At 45.2% G+C, this 14,419-nt stretch overlaps 1 protein-coding gene across 1 annotated transcript in view; it reads left to right on the top strand.

The window, feature by feature from the left end:
* Nucleotides 1–9,920: 9,920 nt before the first annotated feature.
* LOC103295018 (zinc finger protein 879) overlaps nucleotides 9,921–14,419 on the top strand; it is a 44,647-nt gene continuing 40,148 nt past the window's right edge. The window contains exons 1-2 of the mRNA XM_054717172.1: nucleotides 9,921–9,992; nucleotides 11,807–11,874. Coding sequence (XP_054573147.1) covers nucleotides 11,842–11,874 — 33 coding nt within the window. The 5' untranslated portion in view covers nucleotides 9,921–9,992; nucleotides 11,807–11,841. The remainder of the gene's footprint in view (nucleotides 9,993–11,806; nucleotides 11,875–14,419) is intronic.

Raw genomic sequence — 14,419 nt, 5'->3', positions numbered from 1 at the left:
CCAGGGATGCAAGAATGGTACAGTATTCAAAAATCAATAAATGTGATAAACAAAATGAAGGATAAAAATCACACGATCATATCAATAGATACTGAAAAAGCATTCAACAAAATCCAGCACTCTTTTTCGATAAAAACTCTCAGTAAAGTGTGAATAGCAACCAGTCATTCTGCAGTTTGGTCGATTTGCACATTAGGGTTTTATTATCCTACTAGAGGCCTGGTGCATGAAAACTCATGCACTGGAGGCGGGGGTCCCTCAGCCCAGCCTGCTCCCTCTCACAGTCCAGGAGCCCTCAGGGGCAGGAGGCAACCTGGAGATCAGGGGAAGGTGATGCCTCCTTCACACCTCTGCTGCTGCCACTGCCAGCAGCACAAGCCTTGGCTGGCCCTGGTTACCTGAGCCTCTGGAGGCCCTGGGCAGCTGGGCAGCTGGGCAGCTGGGCAGCCATCCGAGGCTTGCCTGTGCCTCGGGCTGACCCTGGGTGGCTGGGGGGTTGAGGGGACTGGGGGACTCTGGAAGCAGGCGCGCAGAGCGGCCAGGCCTGCCTGAGGGTGGGCCCAACCTTGCTGCACACCTGTCGCCCCAGCGGGGCTGAGGGGACTGGGTGCCACCATCTTTGAGGTCAGGGCAGTCAATTAGCATATTTCCTCCTTATTGGCTGTGGGCGCCACCATCTTTGAGGACGGGGCAGTCAATTAGCATATTCCCTCCTTATTGGCTGTGGGTGCTGCCATTTTTGTGATGGTGTGAGGGTCAATTAGCATATTCCCTCTTTATTAGGTAGGATATAATAAAAGGCTAATATGCAAATAGACCGAATGGTGGAACAACTGAACAACCAAACAACTGGTTGCTATGACATGTACTGACCACCAGGGGGCGCACATGGAACATGGTGGGCATCAGCCATGGCAGGATGGTGGAGCAGGTGAGCGGGTGCCAGACCAAGGTGGGGCGCCAGTCGCTGTCATTGGGGCAAGCCTCTGGTGGTTACTGAAAATTCTTTGCTCCTGCGTGCCGTGGTCCAGCCTAGCATTCCCACCCACTGCTAGTGCCTGGCTCCGGCCGTGATCGCTCGATGCTGTCAGCGGGTGTGAGCAGCGGCTGCCAGCCCCAATGCCCCCTGAGGGCTTCTCCACCTCCCCATGCTCCTGAGTTATCTTATTTTAGTTAAACTTAACTAAGGAGGTAAAAGAACTACACTTGGAAAACCATAGGACATTGAAAAAATGTAAAGAGGAAGATACAAACAAATGGAAGCATATATCACGTTCATGGATTGGAAGAATTAACATCATTACAATGTCTATAATACCCAAAGCAATCTACAGATTCAATGCAATCCCTATTAAAATACCAACGGCATAACTTCACAGAGCTAGAACAAATACTCCAAAAACTTATATGGAACCATATAAGACCCTGAATAGCTGCAGCAATCTTGAGAAAGAAGAACAAAGTAGGAGGGATCACAATACCAGATATCAAACTATACTACAAAGCCATTATAACCCAAACAGTCTGGTACTGGCACAAGAACAGGCATATAGAGTCTATATTATAGGCCATTGAATCAGAACAGAGACCTTAGAAATTGACCAACGCTATTACAGTCAATTAATATTTGACAAAGGAGGCAAGAATATACAATGGAGGAAAGATAGACTTTTCAACCAATGGTGCTGGGAAAACTGGACAGTCCATGCAAAAATATGAAACCAGACCACCAACTTACACCATATACAAGAATAAACTCAAGGTGGATAAAAGACTCAAATGTTAAGGCATGAAACCATACAAATCTTAGAGGAGAACATAGGCAGTAAAATATCATGTAGCAATACGTTTATGGATACATCTCCTAGGGCAAAGGAAACTAAGGAGAAAATAAACAATCATCAGAGAAATACAAATTTAAACCATCTCACACCTGTCAGAATGGCTATCATAAAAATTCAACAAACAACAACAAGTGCTGGCGAGGATGTGGAGAAAAGGGAACCTTAATTCACTGCTGGTGGGAATGCAGATTGGTGCAGCCACTATGGAAAATAGTGTGGAGTTTCCTCAAAATTTAAAAATGGAGCTTCCATTTGACCCAGTGATCCCATTTCTGGGAATGTATACTAAAAACTCCAAAACATCAATCGGAAAGAATATATGCACCCTTATGTTCATAGCAGTGCTATTTACAATAGCTAAGATTTGGAAACAGCCCAAGTGCCCATCAGTACATGAATATATATAAAAACTGTGGGACATTTACACTATGCAATACTATGCAACTGTAAAAAAGAGGGATCTCTTACCCTTTGGGGAAGCATGGATGCACCTTATTATGCTAAGTGAAATAGGCCAAACTGAGAAAGACAAATATCACATGATCTCATTTATTTGTGGAATCTAATGAACAAAATGGATTGACCAACAAAATAAGATCTGAAGCAGGGGGGCATGGAACAAACTGACATACCTTGATGTGGGGTTGGAGGGATAAGAAGAGCTAAACCAAAGAATTTATATACTTACTAGAGGCCCAGTGCACAAAATTCCTGCACTGGGGAGGGGGGGCGGTCCTCAGCCCAGCTTGCACCCTCTTGCAGTCCAGGACCCCTTGGGGGGTGTCCAACTGCTGGCCTAGCAGGTGCGAGCGGGGCCAGCGCCATCTGTGCATGGGAGCAGCAGTGGTGGGAGCTGGGCTGCCGGCAGACAAGGGACAGGGGGCCGAGGTGGGAGGGGCCAGGTGGGGGCACAGAGGATGGGCGAAGAGCTGTCCCTGTGCCCACCGCAGCCTCACGGCCCACAATTCCTTTCAAGGTGCACGAATTCATGCACTGGGCCCCTAGTATAGGATATGCATAGCCCATGGATACAGGCAATAGGGTAGTGAAGACCTGGGGGTGGGGTGGGGGCTGGGCGGAGGGGAGGGGAGGACGGGGAGAAATGAGAGATATCTGTAATAAAAATATATTTTAAAATGAAAAAAGTTATCTATAATAATTTATTATTCAAAATATGATTATAATTAATGGGTTTATTCATGTAAAACAAATCCATCATCTTAAAGTTTCCTGCCCTCTAGTGGGGACTTTGAGTAGTAGCTACACAAACAACCCAGAAAGGTTGAATATTGATACTTCAGCTGTTTAATGAGCTCCTGCTGATGGGGATACCCTGCATGGTAATAGGCCACCCAAGACTCTTGCCTACTATAAGGCCCCATGTGCCCATTACTTCCTTCAGAGGGCTTCTGTAGGCATGCTTGGTGACACATGATCTCACCACCCTCCCTGAGCACCACGGATGGCTAATCAGTGGCCTGGGGTGGAAACTACTAACTAGGGCTCCTCCTTCAGGACAATGATAGGCCCAGCTAATCAGCCTTAAAAATAGCACGAGACAGAGTCAATTAATCTGAAGTCAAAGAAAATATATGGAAATTATTTGTATAATGATAGCGGAGCATCAGAGTGAAGAACACCCAGGATCAATTTGATCCCTTGTTCCATATCTTTAAGTTTTCCATTAATTAACTCATTGTGAATTTGATCATTGATCGAAAAGCCTTCCTGCAGTTCGAGCCTACATTCTGGAGGATTTTTTAATGTTTTAGCCATAGTCAAATGACTGCAGTATAAACTGATCCAGAGGTTCTCAATTCTGACTGCACATTAAGAGGTACTTGAGTAATTTTGTGAAGTTATTTATGCTGGGGCTTTATCCCATACCAACTGCATCGAAATCTTAGGGAGGGGAAGCTTGGCATCGATACTTCAATACTTGCCAGAGTACAGCTGAGGCCAAGGATCAATGTGGTATTTCTTCTGGTTTACTAGAAGCAAGCCTAGTGGCTTTCATATGGCCTTTCCCACTATAATAACTCCACAAGTTGAGGAACTAATGTAGGGATTCTGTCAGCTGCTGAGTATGTATATTCCAATTATGCATTCTGGAACTTGGAAAATAACCACAAGATGAGTTGAGATGAAGCAAGAAAGTTAGAATAGGGAACAAAGGCCTCAAGCTCTACCCCTGCCCCTTTCTCTCTTGGCTGGATCAATGAAATGTGACCTTCCCTGACCACCTGCTTTCCTCCCTTTCCTCTCCCATTTCCTGTAATTGAGAGGAATAAGAAAGAAAGAAAGAAAGAAAGAAAGAAAGAAAGAAAGAAAGAAAGAAAGAAAGGAAGGAAAGAAGGAAGAAAGAAAGAAAAAAGAAAGAAAGAAAGAAAGAAAGAAAGAAAGAAAGAAAGAAAGAAAGAGAGAGAAAGAAAGACTCTCTGGAAAGGAGTCCTGGACAAGGACGAGCCTCATCGATAGTCACCCCACCAGCATCAGAAGCTGAGGACCATTCTATCCCACACCCCCATGTTTAATGAAAACCTTCTACCCAGATCCCATTGGTGCATCTCGATCTGAGGTTGCCTGCTCTCACTTCTTGAGTATATACTATCTATAATAATACTATCTAATAATAGACAAATATGCAAATTGACCATACCGCTGACACACCCACAAGCCACGCCCACAAGCCACACCCACCATCCAATCAGAGCGAGTATGCAAATTAACCCAAACCAAGATGGCTACAGCCACAGAGAGCAAGGTTTCCTAGGTAACAGAGGAAGCCAAGCTTTCTGCCTGCCCTTGCCAGGCCTAAGCCTCCACTCAAGCTACAAAGTTTCAATTATAGAAGGTAAACAAATTCAAACAAATGGCGGCAGAATGGAGCTTGAGAGAGCAAGCCAGGGTTGCTGCCGGCAACAGGGGAAGGAAAGCTTTCCGCACACCCTGGCCGGGCCCACCCGCTTAAGGCAACAAAGTTTCAATTATAACCCCAACACAAATGGCTGCGGGCCTCGGAGGGAGCCCGAGGCTTGGCTCTGCTCCAGGCTACAAAGTTTCAATTGTAGAAGGAAAATAAATTCCAGATACCAGGGCCTCCGCTTGGGTTGCCAGGGGGCGTGGCCCGCCAGCAAACCACCACAGGCCCCTCGCTCAGGCCGCCCCACGCCCCAAGGGAACCCCACCCTGATCAGGGACACCCTTCAGGGCAAACCAGCTGGCCCCCACCCCTGTACCAGGCCTCTATCCTATCTAATAAAAGAGTAATATGCAGATTGATCATCACTGCAACACACAATATAGCTGCCCCCATGTGGTCAAAGATCCTGCCCCCATGTGGACACAAGATGGCCACCACAAGATGGCCAGCAGGAGAGGGCAGTTGGGAGGCACCCGGCCTGCAAGGGAGGGCAGTTGAGAAGGACCAGGCCTGCAAGGGAGGGCAGTTGGAGGTGATCAACCCTGCAGGAGAGGGCAGTTAGGGGTAACCAGGCCAGCAGAGGAGGAAAGTTGGGGGCAAACAGGCTGGCAGCAGAGTGGTTAGGGGGTGATCAGGCTGGCAGGCAGAAGCAGTTAGGGGCAATCAGGAAGGCAGGCAGGCAAGCAGTTGGGAGCCAGCAGTCTTGGGTTGTGAGGGGTCCCAGATTGGAGAGGGTACAGGCTGGGCTGAGGGACAACTCCCCTCCGTGCACGAATTTCGTGTACCGGGCCTCTAGTAAAAGCATAATATGCTAATTAGACCGAACAGCTGAACAACCTTCCGGTCATCATTCCAGATGTCCTTCTGGATGAAGCCACTGCAGCAGGGACTGAGGCAGAGGTGGTTAGGGGCAATCAGGCAGGCAGGCAGAGGGGTTAGGGGTGAACAGGCAGGCAGGCGAGTGGTTAGGGGCACCAGGCAGGCAGGTAGAGTGGTTAAGGATGATCAGGCAGGCAGGCTGAGGCAGTTAGGGGCGATCAGGCAGGCAGGCAGGCAGAGTGGTTAGGGGCAATCAGGCAGGCAGGCAGGTGAGCTGTTAGGAGCCAGCAGTCCCAGATTGTGAGAGGGATGTCTGACTGTCAGTTTAGGCCTGATCGCAGGGATCAGATTGGGTCTAAACTGTCAGTCGGACATCCCCGGAGGGGTCCTGGGTACAGGCTGGGCTGAAGGACCCTCTCCACCCCCCCATGCATGAGTTTCGTGCACCGGGCCTCTAGTTACTTTAATAAATTTACTGTGCATTGCTAAATCTTTCTGTTATGCTCTCATATTCCTTTTTGTTCTGTGATAAGAACATGGATTGTGTTGAGGTCTCCCTTGGCCTCCTGGGGTACAGTCCAGCATCAGAGACCTACTGGATCCATTGTGAGGTAGACCTGAGCTAAAAATCCATTGGTCACCTGACAATGGACCACAATGATATTTTGAGTATTCTGGAATTAGTATTAGTTCAGAGTCAGTGTACAGTAGTTCCCAAAATGACTGATAGTTTTTCTTCAATGCATAATTACCCAGGTAAAACACTATAGCCTAGGGAAAGATTAACAGTATAAATTTTTGGTAGTGTATTGGGGTCCTTCCTCAAGGGGACTCAGCCTCTCCTTTATTCAAGGGATTCTGTGTCTGTAAACTGGCTTAAGTCTGGGAATTGACTGATGGGTTATCACTCTGTTTTATTTAGGCCTTCTATTGATTGGATGAGGCCCACTCACATTAGGGAGGAAAATCTGCTTTACTCAGGCAATCCATTAGGATGTTAATCTCCTCCAGAAACACCATCAGAGATACACTCAAAATAGTATTTGACCAAATGTCTGGGTATCCTATGACAGGTCAAATTAACATGTCAACATAAGAAACATCCTAACAGGTAAGAATTCTTATGTGTTTATTTGAACCAAACTGATGACAGTTGCCGGGAAGCAAAATCTCAATGGATTGAGGAAATGCTCCAGAGAATGGCAGTTATGAACCTTATTTTATTCATTACAATCCAAAAAGGAGTGTAAGGGGGTTACATGAAATTCACTGGTGAGAGATTAGGGAGGCAGGAGAAAACAGAGTGGAGAAATCTCTGGGATTGGATAAAAAATAAAACAGATACATACTTCTTTTACATTTGTGGGTATAAGATAGTTAGCAGTCAACAACTAACATGATAATAATAACAATGAGGGGATTTGTTGTCTTTGCTCTGGTGTTGGTTGTGCTTTGAGGGGTTCAGAAAAAAAGAAATTACTTTGATATTCCAAAGGTATGTTATCAAAGATGCAAAAAAAGATAATAGACAGGCTCAGTTAAGATGAAGATTGACTTTTGTTAAGGAAAACTACCGCCCTAGGACATGACTATCTGCCATGAGCTGCCTTTAGTTAGAAAGTTTGAATTTCAGACCACCTTATCTATCTATCTATCTATCTATCTATCTATCTATCTATCTATCTATCATCTATCTATCTATCATTTATTTATTTATAATCCTTGTCTGAGTTTTTACTGATTTTTTACAGAGAGAGGAAGGGAGAGAAAAAGAGAGAGAAACATCGATGTGAGATAGAAACACGGATCAGTTTCCTCTTGTACATGCCTCCACTGGGGATTGAACCCGCAACCTAGGTATGTGCTCTGACAAGGAATCGAGCCCACAACCTTTTTGGTGCATGGGATGATGCTCCAACTGTCTGAGGCCTATGTGGTTGCTTTAGGTCTCTAAGTTTGTAAAGTCACCATGTAGGCCTCCCCTGAGCTTGTCAGGTTTAGAATATGGCTCCCTTTTTTTTTGTCCACACATACAAATTAACTGTGACACTTACATAAAAGCATTTCAAAAATCATTCTCATTTCTACACATTAGACACAAATAGTTGGAATATGTAACTTTAAAAGAGACACTCTTGCCGGTGGAAATGGGGTTCTTTCACAGAGTCACAAGGAAAGCATTCTGAGAGACCCACGTATGGGAGGATGTGGTTTAACTGGGAGATTTATTTGGATGGAAATAGAAGGCTGCCCCCAGGTTCCCAGTGTCCCATTTCTATCCCTGCCATGAAAGAAATCCAATCTTTTCTTCATCAGGCCCAGAAATAGGGCCATTGTTCAGAGATTTTGTGCCATTTGTCTCCATTTGGCTAGCATAGTCTGCCCCCAGCTGTGTCCTGGCTGGCAGTGTGCCCAGGCCCGCACTCTCTGCTGTGGGCCCCAGGCAGCTGTTAGGGCCACTTGGCTGCTGGAGAAAGAATGCATAAACAAACAGGGTGAACATATGTTACTGAGAGAGAGAGAGAGAGAGTTCTTTTTTAAGTTGATTATATGACCTCAGGCTTGAGAAGGACCAGGTGCCCTTTCAAATGAACCAATCCACTTCTCAATCTTTCGCATGCTTCTGACAGGTCCATCCCCTCCTAACCAATCTGTTTTCTGGATCTTCTGGGATTCTGTGTCCCTTATCCAATCGGATCCTTCCCCCAGGCTAGATAGGCTGTATGGTCACCATTTTGGCTTCTATTGTTCGTGCCTTAAAGTGGGAGAACCTCCCCTTGTGCCATCTTGACTTCTACTGGGCATGCACTCAGCAGAGGAATTTCTCCTTTCTTCTTTTTATTCCTCCCGCAATGTGCCTGTTTCAGGGGATTAGGTCCTGAGGGAAGAGGATACCCTGGGTAGTGTGTGAACCTGTAACTGCTTAGTAAAGCAATCAGGCTTATGCTCCTTAGTTTATTATGCTTAACAATGTCTGATTCCCTTTGCTCTCTTATTTTGTTAATATCTAGCTACCTATGCTAACAATACTATTTATAATAAATAAATAAAAATATATAGAATAACTAGAAATTATCTAACCAAAGCTGTTACTTAGCATGTCTTCAAGATTCATCCATATTTGTAGCATGTTTCAGAACTTCCTTCTTTATATGGCTAAATAATAACTCATTGTATGTACAGACCATATTTTGTTTATCCATTCATCTCTTCATTGACACTTGAGTTATATCCACATTTGGGCTATTGTGAATAATGCCACTATGTTTAAGTACCTTCTTTCAATTCTTTTGGGAATATACCCAGAAGTGGAATTGCTGAGTCACATAGTAATTCTATTTTTAATTTTTTGAGAAACCACCACACTATTTTCCACACTTGATCTCAGCCAAAAGGCCGAGAAGCGATTGGTTGCATCATTTTACATTCCCACCAGCAAGGCACAAGGATTCCGATTTCTGCAGGTCTTCACCAACACTTGTTTTCTGTATTGCATTGATTTGTTTTCACAGCAACCACACTAATAGGTGTGAACTGATATCCCATTGTGATTTTGATTTGCATTTCCTTAATGGTTAGCGATGTGTATCTTTTATCAATACAAAACAACTCATGTGTCCAATTTAATTATTTTTACTCTGAAATGATCTGTCTTACTGCAACATTGTGATCCCAGATTTCTTTTTCATATTATTTTTCTGGCCTATTTAGTTAATCTCTTTATTTTCTACCTTCAAGTGCCCTTTATTCAACAGTATTGAGAACATATTATTCAGTATGTACGGTGCCAGTCACAGAGGATGATACAGTTGGAGGAAGGGGCCTATAATCAATGATGGAAGACAAGCTTTATGATTACAATGAACCATTTTAAAAAAGAATGAGTGTCATGAAAAGGAATTTACTGGGTTTTTGTTTTTGCTTTTACCTAAACATATGAATGTCAGTTAAAATATATCTTTTATAGGTTACAAAACTTGGACATAATTTAGACAAAAATTTGTAACAGATTGTAGCACTTCTCTTACCAACCAAGAATAAGCCATTAGGGAGCACCTACTTTCCACACTTTAAAACACATGATCACTTTTCCCTTTTATCATTGCCATTATAATTACGAATAAAAAGGGTGCACGAGAGGATAGATAAGTGGTTAGAGCTGATGCTGAAAGACAGGTTCAACCTTCTCTGGCTCCTAGCAAGGAGCGTTCTCAACCTCTCGCTCCTGGCCCTTCTCGGCCACCGTAGCGGTACCTGCCGCGGTGACGTCTGGGATGTAGAGTTCCAAAGGAAAAGCACTGCGCCGCGGGCGAGAGGAGAGGGCGGGGCCCGCAGGCACCACTGCGCCCGGTGGCCTGGCGGCGGTTCATGTTCCCACACTAGGTGTTCCGCTGGCCTGCGGTGAGGTCCGCTGCTTCGCGTACCCTTCGCGGTGGGCCGGGTACTGACTGCCGGTGAGACAGGCCCCGGGGCGCACCTTCTGCGGCGCCCGGGGCGGGGGCGTTGCCCGGAGCGGTCCCCCGGAGGCCGCCCGACCCGGGCCCTCAGCCGGGGCCGGGCTCCTGGAGAAAGGGCCTCAGTGGAGGGGTTGCAGAAAGCTGTCTCGTTTCAGGGTTCGTGAACCCTGGGATGGTTTTCCGCTTGTAGCCTTTGTTGTTCTGCCACGCCCCCAGAGTTAAATTTTATGTTTTATTTATCCGTTTTGCAAACCTTGGCGTCGTTTTTCTAGAGTGATTTAGTTAAATTATTATTATTTTTGTTTGAAGTAATTTTGTCCTCTTGTTAAATTACTTTTATTCTATTTTTAAACGTTCATTTCTAGCCAGTGACGCTATTCCTCTGTCTTGTATTTTTCGGGGTGGGGACGGGAAGGTGGGTAAGCAGTGGTTCCTTTTACGTTTAAGGAGCTATGATAACTCTTCTTCATAAAGGAAGCACAGCTTCCCAAAGGGAGGGGAAAGAGGAATTTGTGCTTAGCTAGTTCTTCAGTTGACATTTGAAGAGTTAATATAATTATCGAAAGAAACGTCAAAGCCTTAAGAATTTATTTGAGCCAAGATTTGGAGCACATGCCTGGAAGCAAGATCTCAGTGGATTGGGGAAAATGCTCTGGAGTCTTAGGGCTCTTTTTATATATTTAGAATCAAAGGAGAAAATGTGAGGAAGGTACTAGATTATGGAGGTGGGAGAAAGCAAAGTGGGGAAATCTCTAGGAAGGATTGGGTAAAAAGTGAAATGGAGAGATGCATCCCAGCTAGTGTGCTCAGTGGTTGAGCATCCACCCATGCGCCGAGAGGTCACTGGTTCTATTCCCCATCAGGGCACATGCCCGGGTTTCCTGCTGGAACCCCAGTAGGGGGCGTGCAGGAGGCAGCCTATGGATGTTTCTCTCTCATCCATGTTTCTCTCTATCCCTCTCCTCTCTCTCAAATCAATAAAAACATTAAAAACAATAAGAAATGGAGTGATACATACTGCTTTTACATAGTGGGTACAGGATAGTTAACATTTAACAGTTACATGGAAGAGAGATGTTAATGTGGGCAACAGGGTAACAACGGGAGTTTCAGCGTTGCACTTTGCTGCTAGTGGGTCCTTTTGAAGAGACTGGAAGCAAAAATTACTGACATGCCCAAACCAGGTTCTGCTAGATATGCAAGAACAACAGATAGGGCTCCCTTAATGTAAGGTTAACCTTTTAGGAAGGAAGCCATAGTTCTGGGACGTGACTACTCACCATGATCTGCCCAGTTAAGAGTTAATATTCAGACTATCCTGTTTGGTTACTTTTGGTCACTGGACTTGTCAGGCCTATGTAGCCCTCTTTTTATTTTCATAATTATAATTATTATAGATCAAGATATCAAAGTGCAGATATGTGGAATATTTGTCATTTTTCATTAACTGTGAGCTCAATGTGACTGCCCTTTACTCTGCTAATGCACTTCAGATGGTTCTAATCCCTTAATTTGATTCATCTTTATTCATAAATCACTGGCTGAACAGTAGCAGGCCCAGCGACTGGAAGTGTGCCTGCTGCCCACTCCTGGTTTGGTGACCAAGCTGAGGGCCCTTCTAACTTGAGTTTGCCTGGCCTATGCCAGGTTCCCTCTGCAGGGTGCTCAGTGTGGAGTTTGTAACCTGGTCTGGCCTAATGAGGGTGGGAGTGCTGACAGGATGGAGAGAGGTCACAGCTTCTTTTTATTTTATTTTATTTCAGGTGCCTTCTCCAAGAGGGGCAGCGGGTAAGGAGAAATGGCCACAATGTTGCTACCAGCCCAGGATCAGGTGAGGAAGGTTCCTGAACACCTTTTGGGTTCAGAAGTTCAAGAAACTGCTTCGTTCATTGTTGAGCTTACCTAGGCAATAAGCCCACAGAGGGATCAGAGGGCCTGGCAGGTGAGGAATTCTGGAAGGCAGGTGTTTTCCTTGTCTCAGGGTCATCGCGTTGTGAATTCTGCACTTAACAAGTTACTTGTTGACTAGGAATTGAATGGGCCCTCAGTCCCATGCCACTGTCACACCCAAGTTTTGTGAGGCACCCAGGGCGTTTTGCTCTATGGGGGGAGAAGACATGGAAGAGTCAAATAATTCCTTCACAACACCAGGGATTCACAGAGAAAAGGCATGGCATTTGCCTTTCCAGTCAACTCTAGCAGTATATGGTAAGGGTCCAGGTGATTTTCTAGGAAGATCTGGGAAAGAAGACCTCTGTCAGCAGGTATGGGCAGGGATACATACTCAGTACTGGGCGATTTTGGACTGACAAGCAATACTGGGCTCATTTAGATGGTGAAAGGGAAAGAGGTTATAACTGTTAATGCAAAAACATTCAAACCTGTAAAGAATTATTGTGAGTTTATTTGAACCAAACCTGTAAAGAAGTTTTTGTGAGTTTGAGTTGACAATTGCCGGTGTAAGGTTTGAGGCACAGGAAACGGGAGTTGGAGACCAAGGCATGTTAAAAGAGGAGGTTTATTCTGTACTAATGAGCGAGATTCATTATGGAGGGTAGAAAAACCAGGATTATAGGAGAGGGAGGAGAAGAAGGAGGGACCCAGCCGGGCTGACTCACAGACTGGGAGAGCAGCAGCAAGTGCAGTGGTGTAGACGCCTTTTGAGGGGAGGAACAGGAAGGGGTGGGGCCCAGGGCACTCGGCACTCGCTGATTGGTGGTTCAGTGTCTTGGGGATGTCCCGGTGGCAGACGCAAATTATGTCATACTCCGCCCACCAGTTGGGGGAAGGGAGGATCTATCAGCCGGGAAGCAGTATCTCAACAGTTTGGGATAATGCTCCAGAGAATGGCGGTTTCTTCATCTATTTTTATACATTGCAATCAAAGGAGGGGACCTAGTTGGGTTACATGAAATCCATTGGTGATAGATTAGAGAGGCGGGAGAAAGCAAAGCGGGGGATTGGATAAGAGTAAAATGATAGACACATACTTAGGTGGGTGCAGGATAGCCTACAGCCAACAATTAACATGATAACAGTGAAGGAATTTGTGGTCTCTGTCCTGGTGCCCAGGCACATTAGGTTGTGCCCTAAGGGGTCCGGAAAAAGGAAAGTTACAAGTTACCCAGACATTTCAAGGATATGTTATCATAGATGCAAAAAGACAGTAGGCTCAGTTAAGGTAAAAATTGACCTCGTCAGGGAAAATATCGGCCTAGGACATGACTATCCGCCATAACTGCTTTTAGTTAAAGTTTTAATTTCAGGCCATCCTTTGTGGTTACTTTAGGTCTTTAAGTTTGCAAGACTGCCATGCAGGCCTTCCCTGAGCTTGACAGGTTAGCCTGTGGCCTAAACTACCCTCCACCCCACCCCCATCCACATGACTCTGGCAGGTTTGAGGAAGTGAGCAAGCCTTCCCTGAGGAGGGAAGCATCTGGTCCACGGTGATTTCTTCCCTTCTTTGCCCATCATGACACTTAGGGAAATAGAATTAAAAACATAGTCTCTTTCCAACCCAGAAAACCTCTCTACAAAAGTAGAAGAGAAAGGAAGCACTCTTATTGACTAAGTGTTAAGTACTCTTATTGAGTAAGTGTAAGAATGTGGTGTGCATCACAGACAATCCACTAAAGAGATTGCAGAGATAGAAAGTTCCTCTTAGATGAGTGGATTCAACCCAGTTTTGAATTTGGCAAATTTGTCAGGTGACAAGTTAGCCCATCTCCCAGGAAACTGGGAGCTTGGCACATTCAAAGAGATGGTTACTAGGTCCTTGAGGAACCTTTCCTGAGTTGTGAGGCGTATTTAGCCATTAAAAAGATTTACATACAATTGGAAAGGACTGAGAATGAAATTCAGGAAGGAAACAGGGCCGGGAGCAGGCTACTCCCTGGGTTTCCAACAGCCTCTTCTTTTTTTAAAAAAATATATTTTATTGATTTTTTACAGAGAGGAAGGGAGAGGGATAGAGTTAGAAACATTGATGAGAGAGAAACATCAATTGCCTCCTGCACACCCCCTACTGGGGATGGCCCTCAACCAGGTACATGCCCTTGACCGGAATCGAACCTGGGACCTTTCAGTGACGCTCTATCCCTGAGCCAAACCGGTTTCGGCACAGCCTCTTCTTTTTAATTTGTGTTTGTCCTTACAGGTCAGAATATTCCTGGCCTGGTGACCTCCTTCCTGGGTTTTGGGGGATGGTAAAGAGAAAGCAAATTGTGAACTAACATTATACCTTTAGAAATGTGTCCTAAGGAAATAAGCTTTGCATACTTTTCTGGTGATGTGCAGGGATGCTCAAGCCAGCATTTTTAGAGTTACTAAGTGGATGCTCACCAGTAGATTAGTCATGTGAACTGATTGATCTGTAC

This window comes from Eptesicus fuscus, chromosome 6, assembly GCF_027574615.1.
Source record: "Eptesicus fuscus isolate TK198812 chromosome 6, DD_ASM_mEF_20220401, whole genome shotgun sequence".
In the NCBI taxonomy this organism is placed as follows: Eukaryota; Metazoa; Chordata; class Mammalia; order Chiroptera; family Vespertilionidae; genus Eptesicus; species Eptesicus fuscus.
Note: the sequence above shows the minus strand (reverse complement) of the source record. Positions and strands in the feature narration are given on the sequence as shown.